This window comes from Podarcis muralis, chromosome 1, assembly GCF_964188315.1.
Source record: "Podarcis muralis chromosome 1, rPodMur119.hap1.1, whole genome shotgun sequence".
Taxonomy (NCBI): domain Eukaryota; kingdom Metazoa; phylum Chordata; class Lepidosauria; order Squamata; family Lacertidae; genus Podarcis; species Podarcis muralis.
The window spans coordinates 44,919,492-44,935,049 of record NC_135655.1 but is presented as its reverse complement, the minus strand read 5'-3'; the positions used below and the strand labels follow the sequence as shown (position 1 = coordinate 44,935,049).

At 42.2% G+C, this 15,558-nt stretch overlaps 1 protein-coding gene across 7 annotated transcripts in view; it reads right to left on the bottom strand.

Moving 5' to 3' along the window:
- Positions 1-15,558, bottom strand: part of STARD9 (StAR related lipid transfer domain containing 9) — a 100,281-nt gene that overhangs the window by 50,775 nt on the left and 33,948 nt on the right. For all 7 annotated transcript variants that reach the window (XR_013392571.1, XM_077927276.1, XM_077927287.1 and 4 more), the window contains 8 exons: positions 14,733-14,845; positions 11,267-11,336; positions 9,978-10,050; positions 9,569-9,636; positions 7,200-7,297; positions 4,852-5,052; positions 3,157-3,254; positions 2,523-2,600 (listed from right to left, as the gene is read on the bottom strand). Coding sequence is in view for 6 of the 7 variants with exons in the window: in XM_077927276.1 (XP_077783402.1) it covers positions 2,523-2,600; positions 3,157-3,254; positions 4,852-5,052; positions 7,200-7,297; positions 9,569-9,636; positions 9,978-10,050; positions 11,267-11,336; positions 14,733-14,845 (799 nt within the window). In the remaining variant the exon portion in view is untranslated. The remainder of the gene's footprint in view (positions 1-2,522; positions 2,601-3,156; positions 3,255-4,851; positions 5,053-7,199; positions 7,298-9,568; positions 9,637-9,977; positions 10,051-11,266; positions 11,337-14,732; positions 14,846-15,558) is intronic.

The following is a 15,558-nucleotide window of genomic DNA, read 5'->3' as shown; positions in this document are numbered from 1 at the left end:
AGGTTGCTAAATTCCTAACAGCCGTCCTCTCGCACAAGAGACGGAACGGAATGTTAGCTGATTATTGATAGTCACAAGAATTTTCTATAATTGACATCAGATATTGTTTTTAGTGTAGTGCCAAAATTTTTAATCTTAATCTTAATCTTTTTTATGAATGGCTAATATCCGTCCTTGTGAGTTGCGAACTGTGCTATACTACTTGTGGTTTGTATGAGTCCGCTGTTTTATTTGATTTGTTTTGTTGTGTTGTGCTTCATGATGGGCGTAATAGCCGAATAAACATTTGTTTGTTTGTTTGTTCCCTCACAGAGGGAAGCATTCACCACCCCACAGAGCCCATCGCCCAGCCCTTCCCGGCTTGCTTTTATTAGCCAGGATGGGCAAGGATTAAGGAGACAGGTGGTTGGTTTCACACGTCCAAGCAGCCTGTCCACATCCTCGGGGGTAACGGATTGAAATTGATTCCATGCAACTTGACCAGACAGAGCTCTAGCACTCTCCCGCCACAGCCCTGCTCCCACGGTGGTGTCTAGAAATTTTGATATTAATTCTTGACATAGATTTTGCTTTAGTTGTTTCATGCATTTACTCTGTAATATTATGCATCAATGAGTGATTTGATTCTTGGTTTCCTGGTTGGGTTCCTGCATTTTGCAAATCTCTCATGCCTCACTCCTACACTGCATTTCATACTTATCTGACCCTGAAGGGACCCTGAAGTTTATTTGTATTATTAGAAGGGTACAGATGGTTAGTCAGGGTGTTTTGCTAGGATGTTTTAAGTTCACACCAGAGTGCTGAGCCAGGAAGAAATATATGGGAATGGTATGTCCATAGTTCCTTAGTGAAAGCCTGGCTGTCGAGGCAACTGGAGGTTAAGTGCAAAAGCTGAGACCAAAGTTGATATCAGTGTAGAGCCATGTCTTTTTACATCCCTTGACCTGTAACCTCTTTTGATGTATGCAATGATGCTTTATGATGTATGGCTATGTGTGTAAAACTCTATAAAAGCTTTGTTCTAACATTCCTCTGATGCAGTCTTTTCTAGCTGGCAAGGCTGCCCTATTGCGCCACAGCTTTAATAAACCTGGTTCCTACAGGAAGTTTGCTTGCTAGTCTCTTGGTTTCGTCATCACTTAAAGGTATATTCGCTCACCTGAGCAAGGACTAGTGCATACCTTAAGTGGTTCGGAAATAAATTCTTACCAGATCCAGAAGGAGGAAATTCTGGATCTTACAGCTAAATCTCTGTTCTATCCTTATATGAGTGCATGGACCCAAGTTTGATGTCACCTTCTTTCCAGGACTTGACTAAAAGATTCCACTGGGAGGTCTCTGAAATTCTCTGAGATGACTCAGCAGTGCTTTGTCACATTGACTACAAAGCCATTGGGTGCCAGGCATCAGAAAGTAGATACCTATCTCCAGCGCTGCTGCTTCTTTTTTCTTTTTTTACTAAAAAAATGTTTAGGGGTACTCTCATTTTGACTCAAGAAAACCACCATTTTATAGTTCAAATCGGGGAAAATAAATACAGTAAACAGACAAAAGTACAAAGATTCACAAAATGTTTAGGTGTATGCGTCCCCCCAGAAAAAAGCATTGCCTATCTCTGTGGGCTGGTGATATAAACTAAGGCATGATTCACTGAAATATCATTAATGCAGTATCATCATCTTCTGATTATTCCTTTGAATCTTGTGTGTTTGCTGTGACTGATTGAAGACCTTGCCTTTAAAGTCCCAAAGCCACTCTTGGAGTAATCTAATTTTAGGACAGCTAAAAATTGTTTCCACAATATATTTAAGACTCAAACCACGACTACCCTAAAGGGGTATATGTAATTTTTCAAAAATGAACAAACTCGCTATTTTGGTCAATATGCTTAATTAAAGTTAACAATCATAACGACTTTATAATTTTGTTATAGCAAGTGACATTTGCACATCAGCTAATAACCATTCCAAGTTTGTTTTGTATTTTGCTTTAAGCTGGAGATTTCTGGGTGTGTGCTGGGAGCATGTCACAGCATGCTTAGACCAGGCATGAGGAACCTGTGTGTCTTCAGATGTTTTTGGATTACAGCTCTCATCATCCCTGACCACTGGCCATGCTGGTTAAAATCCACTGATGGCTCCATCCCTGACTTAGTTATTAATGATATCATTTGAGTTTTAGATTATTCAACTTTAAAGACATAACTATATTTTACTTATTTATTAAGAGCAGCTTCAGTGGTATAGCACATGCTATGTACTCAGGAAGTCCCAGGTACAATGTCCAGCATCTCCACCTAAAAGCCACTAGTAACATCTGCCTGAGAGCCTGGAAGATCCCCCCAGTCGGAGCAAGGACTACTGGGCTGGAGGAACAAATTGACTGACATGGTATAAAGCAGTTTCCTGTATTCTTAGTAACCCAACTCACGCAAAAGTGATATTGCCTAAAATATACATTTATATACAGATCTAATGACTGGCCAATTTAGACTCCATTTAATTAAGCAAACTTGTACAAACCAGCTCAAAGCTCATCAGCATAGCCTTCAATCTATCAATTTCTTCTCGCAATTCTCTAATCAGCTTCACATTTGCATCCTGAAATACAGCAAATATTAGAGAACAAACAAGCTTTTCAAAAAATAATAATAGAGAAGTCATATGACAGTATGGAAGCAACTGATTCCATACGGCTTGTTCTAAAAGAAATATGCTGGATCCTTGAGGGTGTTGCTACGCCATATTTCTTTCTTTCTTTCTTTCTTTCTTTCTTTCTTTCTTTCCTTCCTTTCTTTTAGTGGGGGAGAGAAATCATGGATCTCATGCTGAGTTCATAATTCTCCTACTGCACAGTATATCTATAATGAATCTCCCCCTTATCTCTTTGTTAAAATTCAAACCATGATTATACTTGGTGTGAACATGTGTTAGTAGGTACATATATGGTGAAATCATACCTTAAGTATTAGCTAACATTACCACACTGAAATAGTAACATTTTTATATGCACATAAACAGTAAGGCAAAAATGCTGTGGCCCTTCACAGATTATTTATTGGACTTTCACTTGAACTTTTGTAAGAGATATACTCCTTTACCCGTTACATGGAGAACATTGATTAATAAATGATAAAATAACAACATGGTAGCTCACCTCATTTACCCGGGGTTTGTTAATAATGTTTTTGGCATTTGAGGCATACCGCAACGTACTCATGGTCTCATTGTAACAAGAGTTTGCAGGTGAGATAGCTACAGATAAAAAAAGGGAAATACTGTGTAAATAAAAATTTGATTGCAAAAGCACACCACAGTTTTTATCCCTCCATGCAAAAATCACAATACTATATAAACCCTATTTTCAATTTAGCCTGTCTGCATGAAGATGTCCAAGAGGGCTGAAAACAACAATGCAGTGTTTCCGCCTTTGCAGAAATGCCCCTCCAAACCAAACCCTCTTCACACTACCTACAGTCTTGCCCAAGGCCAATTGATAAGTCCTTGACTAAGCTGGAATTTGAAGTTTCATCTTAAGACTTATTCTGCATTGTGACTATAAAGTACTAGTGAGCCACCCACTGGTTAATGTTAATTCAAAATAAATCATAGCAGATAAATCAAATGTACATTTTTGACAAAGTATGTATTGTTGAAAGCATGGGTTAAGATGGCTGACCTTCCTCTGGAGTAGAGACTCACTCAACCAAGCCTCTTAAATTTCAAGCTCCATAGAAACAGACAGGCACACAAGCAAACAGACGACGAGTCTGCAAGCACATGTGCATGATTTAAAAGGGCTTAGCAGAAGCTGCCCCTATTCTCAGGAAGGTCAGACACATGGTGACACATGCTTTAATTATGCTCAGATTAGATTACTGCAATGCACTGTACATGGGCTGCCTGTGAGCAGCCTCCAGAACCTTCAGCTGATCCAGAAGGTGGCAACTAAGGGTCTTCATGGGTGCCTGACTTTGAAAACGCATGCCACTGATTTTACAATAGCTTCACTGGGGAAAAATTAATGTGCACTGGATTTCTAAATGGCCATCCCCTCCCATACAAGCCTGCCTGCCCATGAAGATCGGCAGAGGAGGCCCTCATTGGTGGCAGGAACATGACCAGCTGGAATGCAGGAGAAAGCCTTCTCTGTGGCAGCACCTAAATTATGAAATTCCTTGTCTCTTCAGTCATTTCTCTCTTGCCTAGCCAAGGCACCATTATTCTGGCAGGCATTTGGCCTGCTGTGTTGGTGAGCTATTGGAAGAGCGACCACTTGTTTTAGCCTGTTGCTTTTGACTGTACGACTAAGAACAGCCCTGCTCCATCAGACTAAAGGCCTGCCTGGTCTCCCACATCCTGTCTCCCACAGTGGCTAACCAGATGCCTATGGGAACCCACAAGCAAGACATGAGTGCATTAACCATCTCCCACTTCTGTTCCTCAGTAACCGGTAGGATAGTGCATAATAACTAGTAGCTATGGATAGATTTATTCTCCATGAATCTGTCTAATTCCATTTTAAAGCTAAGATGTACTAATGTTTTATGAATGGATTTTATAGTTTTGCTTTTTTTAAAAAAAGGTCTTAGCAACCCTGAGCATTATGACTACATGCATAAAAATATGCTGAAATAAGTAAATGGCACACTCAACAAGGCAATCCTTCCAGCTCCCCCCTGCCACCCCCAGCAGGCATTTTAACTGATGTTTGATTTTATAGCTTTTGCTGATGTTGATGTTTTGTATTGTATCTTTGTAAATCCCTTGGAAACTACTGTAGTTAAGTGGTACATAAACTGTTTAAATAAATAAAATACACCCTGCGATGAAAATAGGATTGTTAACTTACTTGCGATCATAATGGTCTTGGAATTGCCACCCAGACTATCCTTCAGAAGCCAAGTGAGGATGGAGTCACGGTATGGAGTGTAAGCTTGACGCCTCTGGCCGCTGATACTGGCTCCAGAGTTATTGTCTGTGTGACTGCTATCCACTTCGCTGGCTATGCTGTTTATACTCTGGCAGCTGCTGAACATCTGAGAATTTTGTGCTGAGAACAGGGGAAACAGTCGTAAGCCTCTGACGTGTACAATTTAAATCTCTGGTGGGGAGCCTATGGCCCTCCAGATGTGCTTGGACTACAACTCCCATCAGTGATGGTCAACAGTCAGGGATGATGGGAGCTGGAATCTATCAACATCTGAAGGGTCAACAGGTTTCCCATCCTTGTGATAAATATACAGTCATTACTCAATTGTTGTGGAAGAACCACATCTATTTACTTAATGTAGCACTTGTGTCAAAACTAAAATCATAATGGTTTGTTGCTGGGTTAATATTATCCCACAACAGATAGTACCACCATTGCAAATTGACTGCTGGGTCAAATGTGAGTTGTATAACTAATGAATGATAGTAAATGTCACAATTCCTCCACTTGGGGCTCATCCAGACTTCTGTTTGTGCTGCAATTTGTAGGCACAGGTCCATGCCGGTCCCCGCCCCCCTGGGAATACCTGCTATTTACCACTAAATTGGAACTAATGTCAATCTGTAGAAAACTCAACTGATGTTTGTTCTGATTCAGTGGTAAACAGGTTTCTCCAGCGAGACAAAAAAACAACCACACACCACTCAAACCCGTGTCTGGAAAGCACAAAGCTGTGCCTACATATCATGGCACAAATGGAAGCTTAGATGAGCCCTCACTGTATCTTCCTCCAAGCATTTTCTATTTAAAGATGCTAGATACATGTTCCCTTGTTGTATAGCTCCCATGCAAACATACTAACCCAGCACTATTTTTTTTAATGACACAAGGCACCTTCCTGTTAGCCATTGCTATTCGGAGTCAGAAGGCAGTTTACTTGCAACTTCATTCAGCATCTTTCAGCTCTTACTTCCCTGCGCCAGAGCACACTGTCCTACAGAGGTTTTTCTTTTTGAAAATGCTGGGAGCAGACTGTATGTTTCCCCACATAAAGACTCTCCTCCCTGAAAGAGAGGGGAGTGGTTGTGGACGGGAGCCAGAACACCGCTCCTAGCAGGGGGCATTGCCCCCTGCCTCCAGCTCACCTGGCTGGCACTCACGCCCCCCCCCGGTGGCCGTCCAACCAGGTGCCATGGGGGGGCGTGTCCAGCAGCCTTTATGCTGCAGTGCCAGCCTCTCCTCCGGCCTCATTTCTCTTTGTCGTCCTGTGCGAGTCACCCACCCTCCACTCCCTTTGAGTTAGGGCTTAGGTCATTGGCCTTGCTATGGACCTTAGGTTGGTCACCCCGGTTGCCCGGGGGGCCTGGTAGGAGTTTTTTTACATTTGGCATTAGGCTTTTTGGTTTTTTCACCTACCTCGTAGCAATCGTCACAACTTTTTGGTGGTATTGGTGGGTAGGTTAGGCATTGGAATAATGTGTTGTGGTGTGTCAAAGTGCTAGGTGTGGCCATCGCCTATGCTTTCAATTTCTAGGGGTATTCCGTTAAAGGAATCTGGCGGTCGTGTATTCCGTCCGAAGCCTGCTTGGCGGGAGGCCATGGCACGACCCTCGGTGACATCAGGGGTGAGCCTATAGTTGGATTAGCATCAACAGGTGATGAACCCCTGGTGAATAAACCCACTTGTTTCGCGATCCAATGCCTAAGCCAATACCTTTTCATTGCTGTAATCAATAAAGTTGTGGCCTTTTTCTAGCCCATTAACCTTATATCACGTGTCCCTGTGTCTTCATTTTACTTTGCGGGGGTCGGGTCCTCGAACCACAAACAGGAACAAAATCACACAACTGCACTGTTAAGAGAGTTTGTTCTTGGGTATAGCTTGTGGTGAGTGAGAAGAGAGTTTAAACAAGAGCATAGGTGCGGACGACACAGTAAACCTTGGCTTAGCTCGGCACAATATGGGAATGAAAAACTGGGGATGAGAAGAGTAGCAAGTCTGTATGCTGCCAGTAAATCATAGTTTGGCTTACTGTAACATTCAAATGAGGCCAATGTTTAATTTATTGTCCTATGTTGAAGTCGTTTCCCTTGGGAGTAACTGCAATAGTTTACAAACACTTAATTGATTTACCATGCCAAGTGAGAATATAATGCATCATCATTATTGTTTGCCTGGTAAATTTTAAAGTAAGATTCAATAAGCCATTTTGTATGGCAGCATTATGTCTAGCTATTGCTCCAATGAAAGATAACATCATTTATACCTAATGTGGAGATGACAATGCCAAGAGTAACCAATGATTTGTTAATATTGGCACCTTCTGTAATCCGATCTTTGCAGTAACTTGGATCAGCTCTTTCACTAAAACAAATCATGGAAAGAAGGAGATAAGTAACACTGTTCTATGGAACACAACAGTATAGCATCAAATTTTGAACACAGTGAGTGGAATTCATTGTACAGTACTATTACGAACGCTTCCTCTGTATGAGCATAACAGCTTGCTAGTCGGAAAAACCCTCCCCACATGTTTGGAGGGTTCTCCTGACCTCCTGGAGCTAATTTCAGGGGCACCCAGGGAACACTGGAGGAAGCAGCGGGGGAAGCCTCATTGTGGGCTTCCACTGACAGTGTTTGCTGGTGTGTATGTCTACTTATTGCTAACAGGAGTGCTCTTGTTCTCTGTCTGGAACAGAGATCTTGTAGTGTTGTTGGGTCTCACCAGCAGACAATGAGGTTTCAAGGGGGAAAGGCTCAGCCTCGAGACTAGTTGCCATCCCTTAAACCTGAGCATTTGTTTGCTATACAGATGGGGAGGAAGAGACCAGCAAAGGAAACAAGTGTTGTTTTCTTTGTTTCCTTTTGAAACCTCCACGTATATAACCCGAATAGGGTTTGTTTTTGTTTGTTTGTTTGTTTGTCTGTTTCATGGCATGCATCCACTCTATACTAAACATAGTAAAAGCTTTTAGGCCAATTCTAGCCCTCTCCCCCATTTCCCCTCTTTTAAAAACAGATTCCCTCAACGTTCTATATACACATTGTTTTTAGGTCCTTGTCAAGCTATTTTGTGTTTTAAAATCCTTCCTTAATTTTACAATCTTATATTCTTTTGCATACCCGAGGAGTTCCCCAACTATGAAGAAACTACTACTTTTGGTAATCCCATTTTCTTCCACAATGATTGTCATTCGACCATCAAAGTTCACTATTAGAGTAAACGATAGTATCTCTGAACGATCCCTCTCTGCCCCATTTGTTTTCATTTATCCTCAACAGATTACATTGCATTTGCTTCTCCAGTTTGATTCAAAACAATGCAAATACAGTGGTGCCCCGCAAGACGAATGCCTCGCAAGACGAAAAACCCACTAGACGAAAGGGTTTTCCGTTTCGGAGGCGCTTCGCAAGACTAATTTCCCTATGGGCTTGCTTCGCAAGACGAAAACGTCTTGCGAGTCTCGCCATTTTTCCCCCGCTCCCCCCCCTTTTTCAAAGCCGCTAAGCCTTTAATAGCCTTTTAACAGCTTAGCCGCTAAGCCTTTAATAGCCGCTAAGCCGCTAAATCGCTAATAGCGCTAATCCGCTTAGCCGCTAATGGGGTTGCTTCGCAAGACGAAAAAACCGCTAGACGAAGAGAATCGCGGAACGGATTCTTTTCGTCTTGCGAGGCACCACTGTATACTTGCTTCCAAAGGACCTAGATATGTTCAATAGGAGGTAAAAACATTTCAAAGCTTTTTAATATGTATTGCTAACCTAAATTGCACCAAACAACCAGAAATGTACACATACATCTTTACTTAATCTTTTCTGGTGCTTGATACTATCAAAACCATATCTTCTTCCTACTTTGCCTCCTCTGTCCCCAGGATTTAGCTGACTGTAATTTCTATACTTTCACTGTACAATTTAAAATATTATTAGAATTGAGTGCATCAAAAGTAAAAATTGTAATGTGGCATCCATTTATGACTGTGGTTTTCAGCTTTCAAACTGTGTTTGGGTAATTCTGGAGTACCCCAAAACTACAAGTTACTAATCAGTAATGGCAGACGTAGGTGGTGCTGTGGTCTAAACCACAGAGCCTAGGGCTTGCCAATCAGAAGGTCGGTGGTTCGAATCCCCGCGATGGGGTAAGCTCCCGTTGTTCGGTCCCAGCTCCTGCCCACCTAGCAATTCGAAAGCACGTCAAAGTGCAAGTAGATAAATAGGTACTGCTCCGGTGGAAAGGTAAATGGCGTTTCCATGCGCTGCTCTCGCCAGAAGCGGCTTAGTCATGCTGGCCACATGACCCGGAAGCTGTCTGCGGACAAACGCCAGCTCCCTCGGCCTATAGAGCGAAATGAGCGCTGCAACCCCAGAGTCATCCGCGACTGGACCTAACGGTCAGGGGTTCCTTTACCTTTAATGGCAGACAAGCTTCCTTGAAACACAGTTTTCCCTTCCAATGACAATGTGGGATTATGTTAAGGTGGTTACATTGAAGCTAGGTGTGAACATGCCCCAGAGTCCTCTGCAATACACAGGAGTCCCATGACAAGGAAGTTGATATGAAAATTGTTCCCTAAAAAGCAGAAAGTTTAAAAACAACTGGCTTACAAAATGCTATATTAAAAAGCAAAATATTACCTGCCTGCAAGGTCCACTAAGTTGATCTTGCTTGCAATTTCAGAGGGCAGATTGTTCTCTAATATAGCCTGAAAGGAAACAAATTCAAATTTGTGTGGATTTTGCCACACAAGAACACCACAAAAGGTAAGCATATATATCATGACCTTCACAAAACATAGGGTTTCAATGGTCTGGATCCTAATGTGTGCTAGTCTAAGGACTAAGATGGTCAAAAGAGCTCCATCACATACATAGTTTTAGGCAAAGATTGGACTCCATGTGGTCCAATTGAAATTAACTAACTAAAAAAAGAAAGACTTATAAGCATTCTAGTCATTTTGATAAAATGGATTGATCATTCAAATCAATGCCAAAAACTTTTATCTTTATGGGTTTCAAAAATTCTCCAATGGAAAATGGGACTAACCTGAGTATACTGGATGGTGAAGATAGCATGGGATCTGCTGCTGGCATCATGAATGTGTGTGGCTGCTGTAATTCTATATAGAAGAAAAAGCAGAAAAGTTTAAAAGTAATTGTCTCTAAGTCGGTATAGAAAACAGATGATAGCCAATATTAAGAAGCAGAAGAATCAAGTTAACACCATAGTTCCAAGATTTGGATTGGGAACACTATCCATATCTGTTGTCAGGTATGTTATTCAAGCAGCGGTAAGGAACCTGTGGCAATCCAGATGTTTGTAGACTAAATCCCATCTGGTAATGCTAGCTGGTGCTGATGGGAGTTTGGGTCATCATCTGGAGAGCCACAGGTACCCCACCTGTGCTCTAAAGTTCTACCCTAGAAACCAGAAGTGAAAGGACTTTCCCTTAGACTATTAATCTGTTAATTATGATTGGAAGTAAAAAGGAGTAACTGGAATAAAAATCAATAATAATAATAATAATAATAATAATAATAATAATAATAATAATTTTTATTTATACCCCTCCCTCCCCAGCCAAGGCCGGGCTCAGAGCGGCTTACAAGCAATAATAAAAACAAGAAGAATGATTACAACTTAATCATTCTTAAATAAAATACAACATTAAAATATTGAAACATTAAAATATTAAAATGTAGCCTCATTGCAGGAGGAGAAGGAAAGGAAAAAAGAAAGAGAGGGAGGGAATCAAACTGGCTCCAAGCCAAAGGCCAGGCGGAACAACTCTGTCTTACAGGCCCTGCGGAAAGAAATCAGATCCTGCAGGGCCCTGGTCTCATGAGGCAGAGCGTTCCACCAGGCCGGAGCCAGTGTTGAAAAGGCCCTGGCTCTGGTTGAAGCCAATCTAACTTCCTTAGGGCCCGGGACCACTAGGGTGTTGCTATTTATGGACCTTGAGGCTCTCCATGGGGCATACCAGGAGAGGCGGTCCCGTAGATACGAGGGTCCTAGGCTGTGAAGGGCTTTAAAGGTCAAAAGCAGCACCTTAAATCTGACCCTGTACTCTACCGGGAGCCAGTGCAGTTTGAAAAGCACTGGGTGAATATGCTCCCATGGCAGAGACCCCGTGAGGAGCCTCGCTGCAGCATTCTGCACCCTCTGGAGTTTCTGGGTCAGCTTCAAGGGCAGCCCCGCGTAGAGCGAATTACAGTAGTCAAGCCTGGAGATGACCGTCACATGGATCACTGTGGCCAGGTCAGGGCAGGAAAGGTAAGGGACCAACTGACCAAATAAGGAGGCAACATATTTTGGAGTTTTAAAAAGCAAAATACCTGTTTGCTATTCCTTCTTCCAGAAGTCCAACTACTTGTTTGTAGTCTGTAACCACATGTTGAGACAGACCTAACAGAGATTTTAAACACAATAGGACCTATCATTAATGAAACGTGCTTTTTATTTTTAGACCTAATGTAGTCAGGTGCATTCAGATAACCCCATGCAAGAGCATTTCTGCATGTGTACTGCTGAGAGGAAAGAGTGTAGTAGCAAATCTTATTCCAGAGTGTCTCTGCAAGAAACAAGACATGTGTTTTTATGTCACTTACAGTCGTTGGGATCCTGAACTGTGGTTGATTGTGCAGGAAGGAAAAAAAAATCAAAACAACTGATTTGACAATAACGTAATGTGAACAACCTTTCTAAAACTAGGTAATCACTTCTGTGTTGAGTACAGATAAATAAACCAAAACAAATTAGTACAAGAAAAAAAAGTGAAAACAATTTTTAACTTAAAAAAACCACACCTGTAAGCTTGCAAGAAAGGAAACTACAAGACAGAGATGCTGCACTGCAGAATTCAGAATTTGTCTCTGCAGTCCCACTAGAGAGCAGCATACTGCAGCAATGCAACTTCAGTACTAATATAGAAGGCCCATCATAGGAAAGATGAGCTGCTGCATTGGTAGTGACACACTGCTCTCTATTTACAGCTGCATGCAAGCACGTTGCTACTAAATTATGTTGCAACAAAAATAAAGAATGCATAAATACAAGCCTTTTGCAGTTCTATAATACCCCTCCACTACAGCATCTCAAATAAGATTCAGAGAGCACAACTGCTGGAAGATCTCTCACAGTTACTGCAGTAGATTGCACATTTTACTCCGGAAAGTCATATAAAATTAAAGTATATTAATGGTGGTAGAGATGGAATAGCAGGAAAAGCACAATGTGGTTGTTTTAGAAAAGAGTGGCCATTTTTAAATATCACAAAGATCTGGAAGTCTTTCCAGGCTAAAAATTGGTCCTGCGTTGCATCATTTCCTGATGTTAAAAGATGCTGGTCCCTAAGCAGCTGAACCATCTGGAAGAGAGAATTTTGTAACCATTCCAATAGGTAGCATTAAAAGGCTTTCAGAGTTTTAAAAGGCTAAGATCTATAAATTATTTACTGTAAATAATGATAGCATGGAAACTACCAAAAACATCTGGTACCGTTTCTTTCTTTTTAAAAACTGAGCTTTGCAACTGGAAAATGTGCTGCTTGTAAACAGTGAGGCAAAATGCCGCTGACACAAAGACGAGTGCCTTGTTCATACATAAGCTTACTAGGAATGCAAGAAGCATAGGACCAAAACTTGCATATTTTAATTGCACCTAAGGCCAGAACTAAACATTACTGAGGATGTGAGACTGCTGCTCAAAGTCTTCTCTCTCCCCACATAGTTTTTCCCCACCCCCAAAACATGTATTAAAACAAAATGTGTGACAGATGCATCTTGCTGCAAGTTTCCTTACTAGTAGCAGCCAATGGAGTGGAGCAGAGCAGAGGAATTAGCAATGAAATGATGCCATATTCCACATTTTATTTTACTAGACTCATGAGGGACGCATGATAACAAAAAATGCTGTTTTCCGCGACAGGCAATAGCCTGCAATTATGACTATTTCTAATTAAACTTAAGTTCATTAACTGAAACCAGCAGGTACACACACTTCACAACTCTCCTGCAAACTGCTGGCATTTTTGGGTTGCTTTTGCTACCTATAAACTCCTTACTGCCTGGACTTTTAAAAAGCACAATGCGTGCAAGAATAGAAAAATTAAGTTTTGCCCTTTGTTGCAGAAATTAAAACCGTGCTAATGTTATCCGTATAACAAAATTCCATGATGGAAAAAACATGGACTGGTGTAATTCAGCTCATTTTGAATAGTCAGAGGCCACTGGCCTGGTGGGGTGGAGCTGCAACATTAGCTTCCTGGCAGGTGTGTAGCTGCTGCTTACCAGGAGTGGGAAAGACAATGGGGGTAGGGACACTGGCATGACGCAGGCAAACCAAGAGGAGCAGCAGATTGGCTCCATTGCTGCACTCGCATTTCCAAGTACTTTAAAATCCTGTGATCTGTCTTTAAGGTAGGCAATGCCCGCAATGCAGAATTGGAAGTATTTTAAAGTTTCCACTTCTATGGAGGAGGCAGCTCCATCCCTTTATGTTTGCAGAACTATCCCTTCACAGGAATAATTTACAGGCAAGGGAGTTTGTTGTTCTGGAACAGGTTCCAACAAGATATCACTAGATCAGGGAGAGTTTGGCTGAACAATTTACAAAGCCATCTTGATTCTAGGGCTACACACATAATCCACCATCCTTGGCAGTAAGTCCCATGAAATGCAATGGAATTTATGTCTGAGTAAACAGGCATAAGATCACACAGTAAATTCCTTAAAACCCATGCGCCTATTTCAGTTACATACCCTCCAAGATGCTGAGGTGAAAACTGGGATGCGTGTCTAGGGTCATGCTTCTATGCAAGTCATGTGATCTGTACAGGCTTGCGGCCCTCAAAAGATGTGTTTTGAGGGGGGCTGTGCTCTCATGCCCCCAAACACACATTTTGGGGTGCCACACAAGATCGTGGCCCCACTTTTTTCAGGATGAGATAGCAGCACCCAAAATGGGTGCCATGCTCCCACTTGAATGTCCCGCTTTTATCGAGACAGTTGAAGGGTATGCAGTTACTAGGATATACTGGTAGTGTTCCTTTTTAAAATGTCACCACTTTCTGAAAAGCTTAGCTTGAGAATATATGCAGAAATATATGGACCACAGTTTTCTTTGCCAACTGTTCATCTAAAAGCAGCCTTTCCCAACGTCAGTCACCCCTGGGCCATTGGCCATATTGATTGAGCCTGATTGAAATTACAGTCTAAAACATCTGAAGGTCCACTTAGGTTGGGAAAGGCTCCTCTAAATAAGTAATTTGAATGAAAGAGGGGAGAAGTAAAGTGAGACATTATCCTACTTTCTAAAAAGCTTTTAAATATGCATATACATGCACCAAGCTACCATCTGGCTAGTAAATAAAAACTGAATCACCAGTTTAAAATCAATTCAGTTTATGTGGTCTCACAACAGCATTTTAAGTCTACCACATGACACTGTTCAACAAAGGCAGTATTTCACATATTTCAGGCATCTAGCCAAATCCTTCTGAACATCTGAACTGCTAATGTTTCATCATTAGCAACAGAAGTGCACCAGAGCTTTGATGGAACTTATGGGCCTGTCAGAAGACACAGACGCTAGGCAACAACCACCATATATGGAATGTTCAAGCAGGATTCCCAGAATTTGGACAGATGCCATTTCCACTACAGTGTACTTTTTATGCTGTCGCTCTGGCTGCTATTATTATCCGTATCTTTCTTCCCATATATAATTAATGAAAGCAAAGGAAAAACGAAAATGAACAAATCACGCACATAATATCAATTTGCCATGTTAAAAGTCGCTGACCTTGAACATATGGACCCATCTCAGGATGTTCACGGACACGAAGAGTGTATGGCTTCTTATGGCCTGACTGCCTTAACAAGTCTCGGACTCGCTCGTTATAGATTTCAAGGAAACTGAAAAGTAGAGGGAATGATACAGGAATTCTGGGTCAGCCTGGATGTATTTCTTCACAAGCAGAAGCTACGCATGAGGAGGAAAGAAGATCATGCCTTTCTGCCCTGCCCACAAGACACACCTACTCCACCTCTAGGCTGTCCAGTCATAACATTGTCTAGAGCCTAACATTCAGATCTTTCCTCCACTTGCGTTCAAGCCGTCTCCTAGCTTGTTTTCTCGCCCTAAGCTCTGGAGTATATCAGGGGGCCAAAAAGGCTCCATGAAGTAGGAGAGGACACTCAGGGGCGATTATGTCAACAGCCCGAGGCATTCAGGTGTTCCAGAGGTCAGCCAGGGCTTTGATAGGGGCACCAGTCATATCAGCTGGTAAAACCCCCAGAGCCGTTGGGAATCCCACTGGATCCATCAGCCTCCAAGGGCGGAACTTCCTAAAAGGTCCCCCCCCCCCGCCTCTGCGGAGGGGAAAAGGGGCTGACAGCCTAAATCTCAGCAGGAAGTGATCTGACCATAACAAGGGACCGATGTCAAATGTCTCCCCACCTTCAAATCACTCTCTTCCTGCCCAGTCGAGAAAACAAGGTCCAGAGTGTGGCCTGCCATGTACGTTGGGCCGGTGACATATTGGGACAGCTCTGTGGTTGTCAAGGTGACCATGAAGTCCTGAGCCGCCCCAGAGCCAGCTGCCTCGGCATGGATGTTGAAGGGTCCC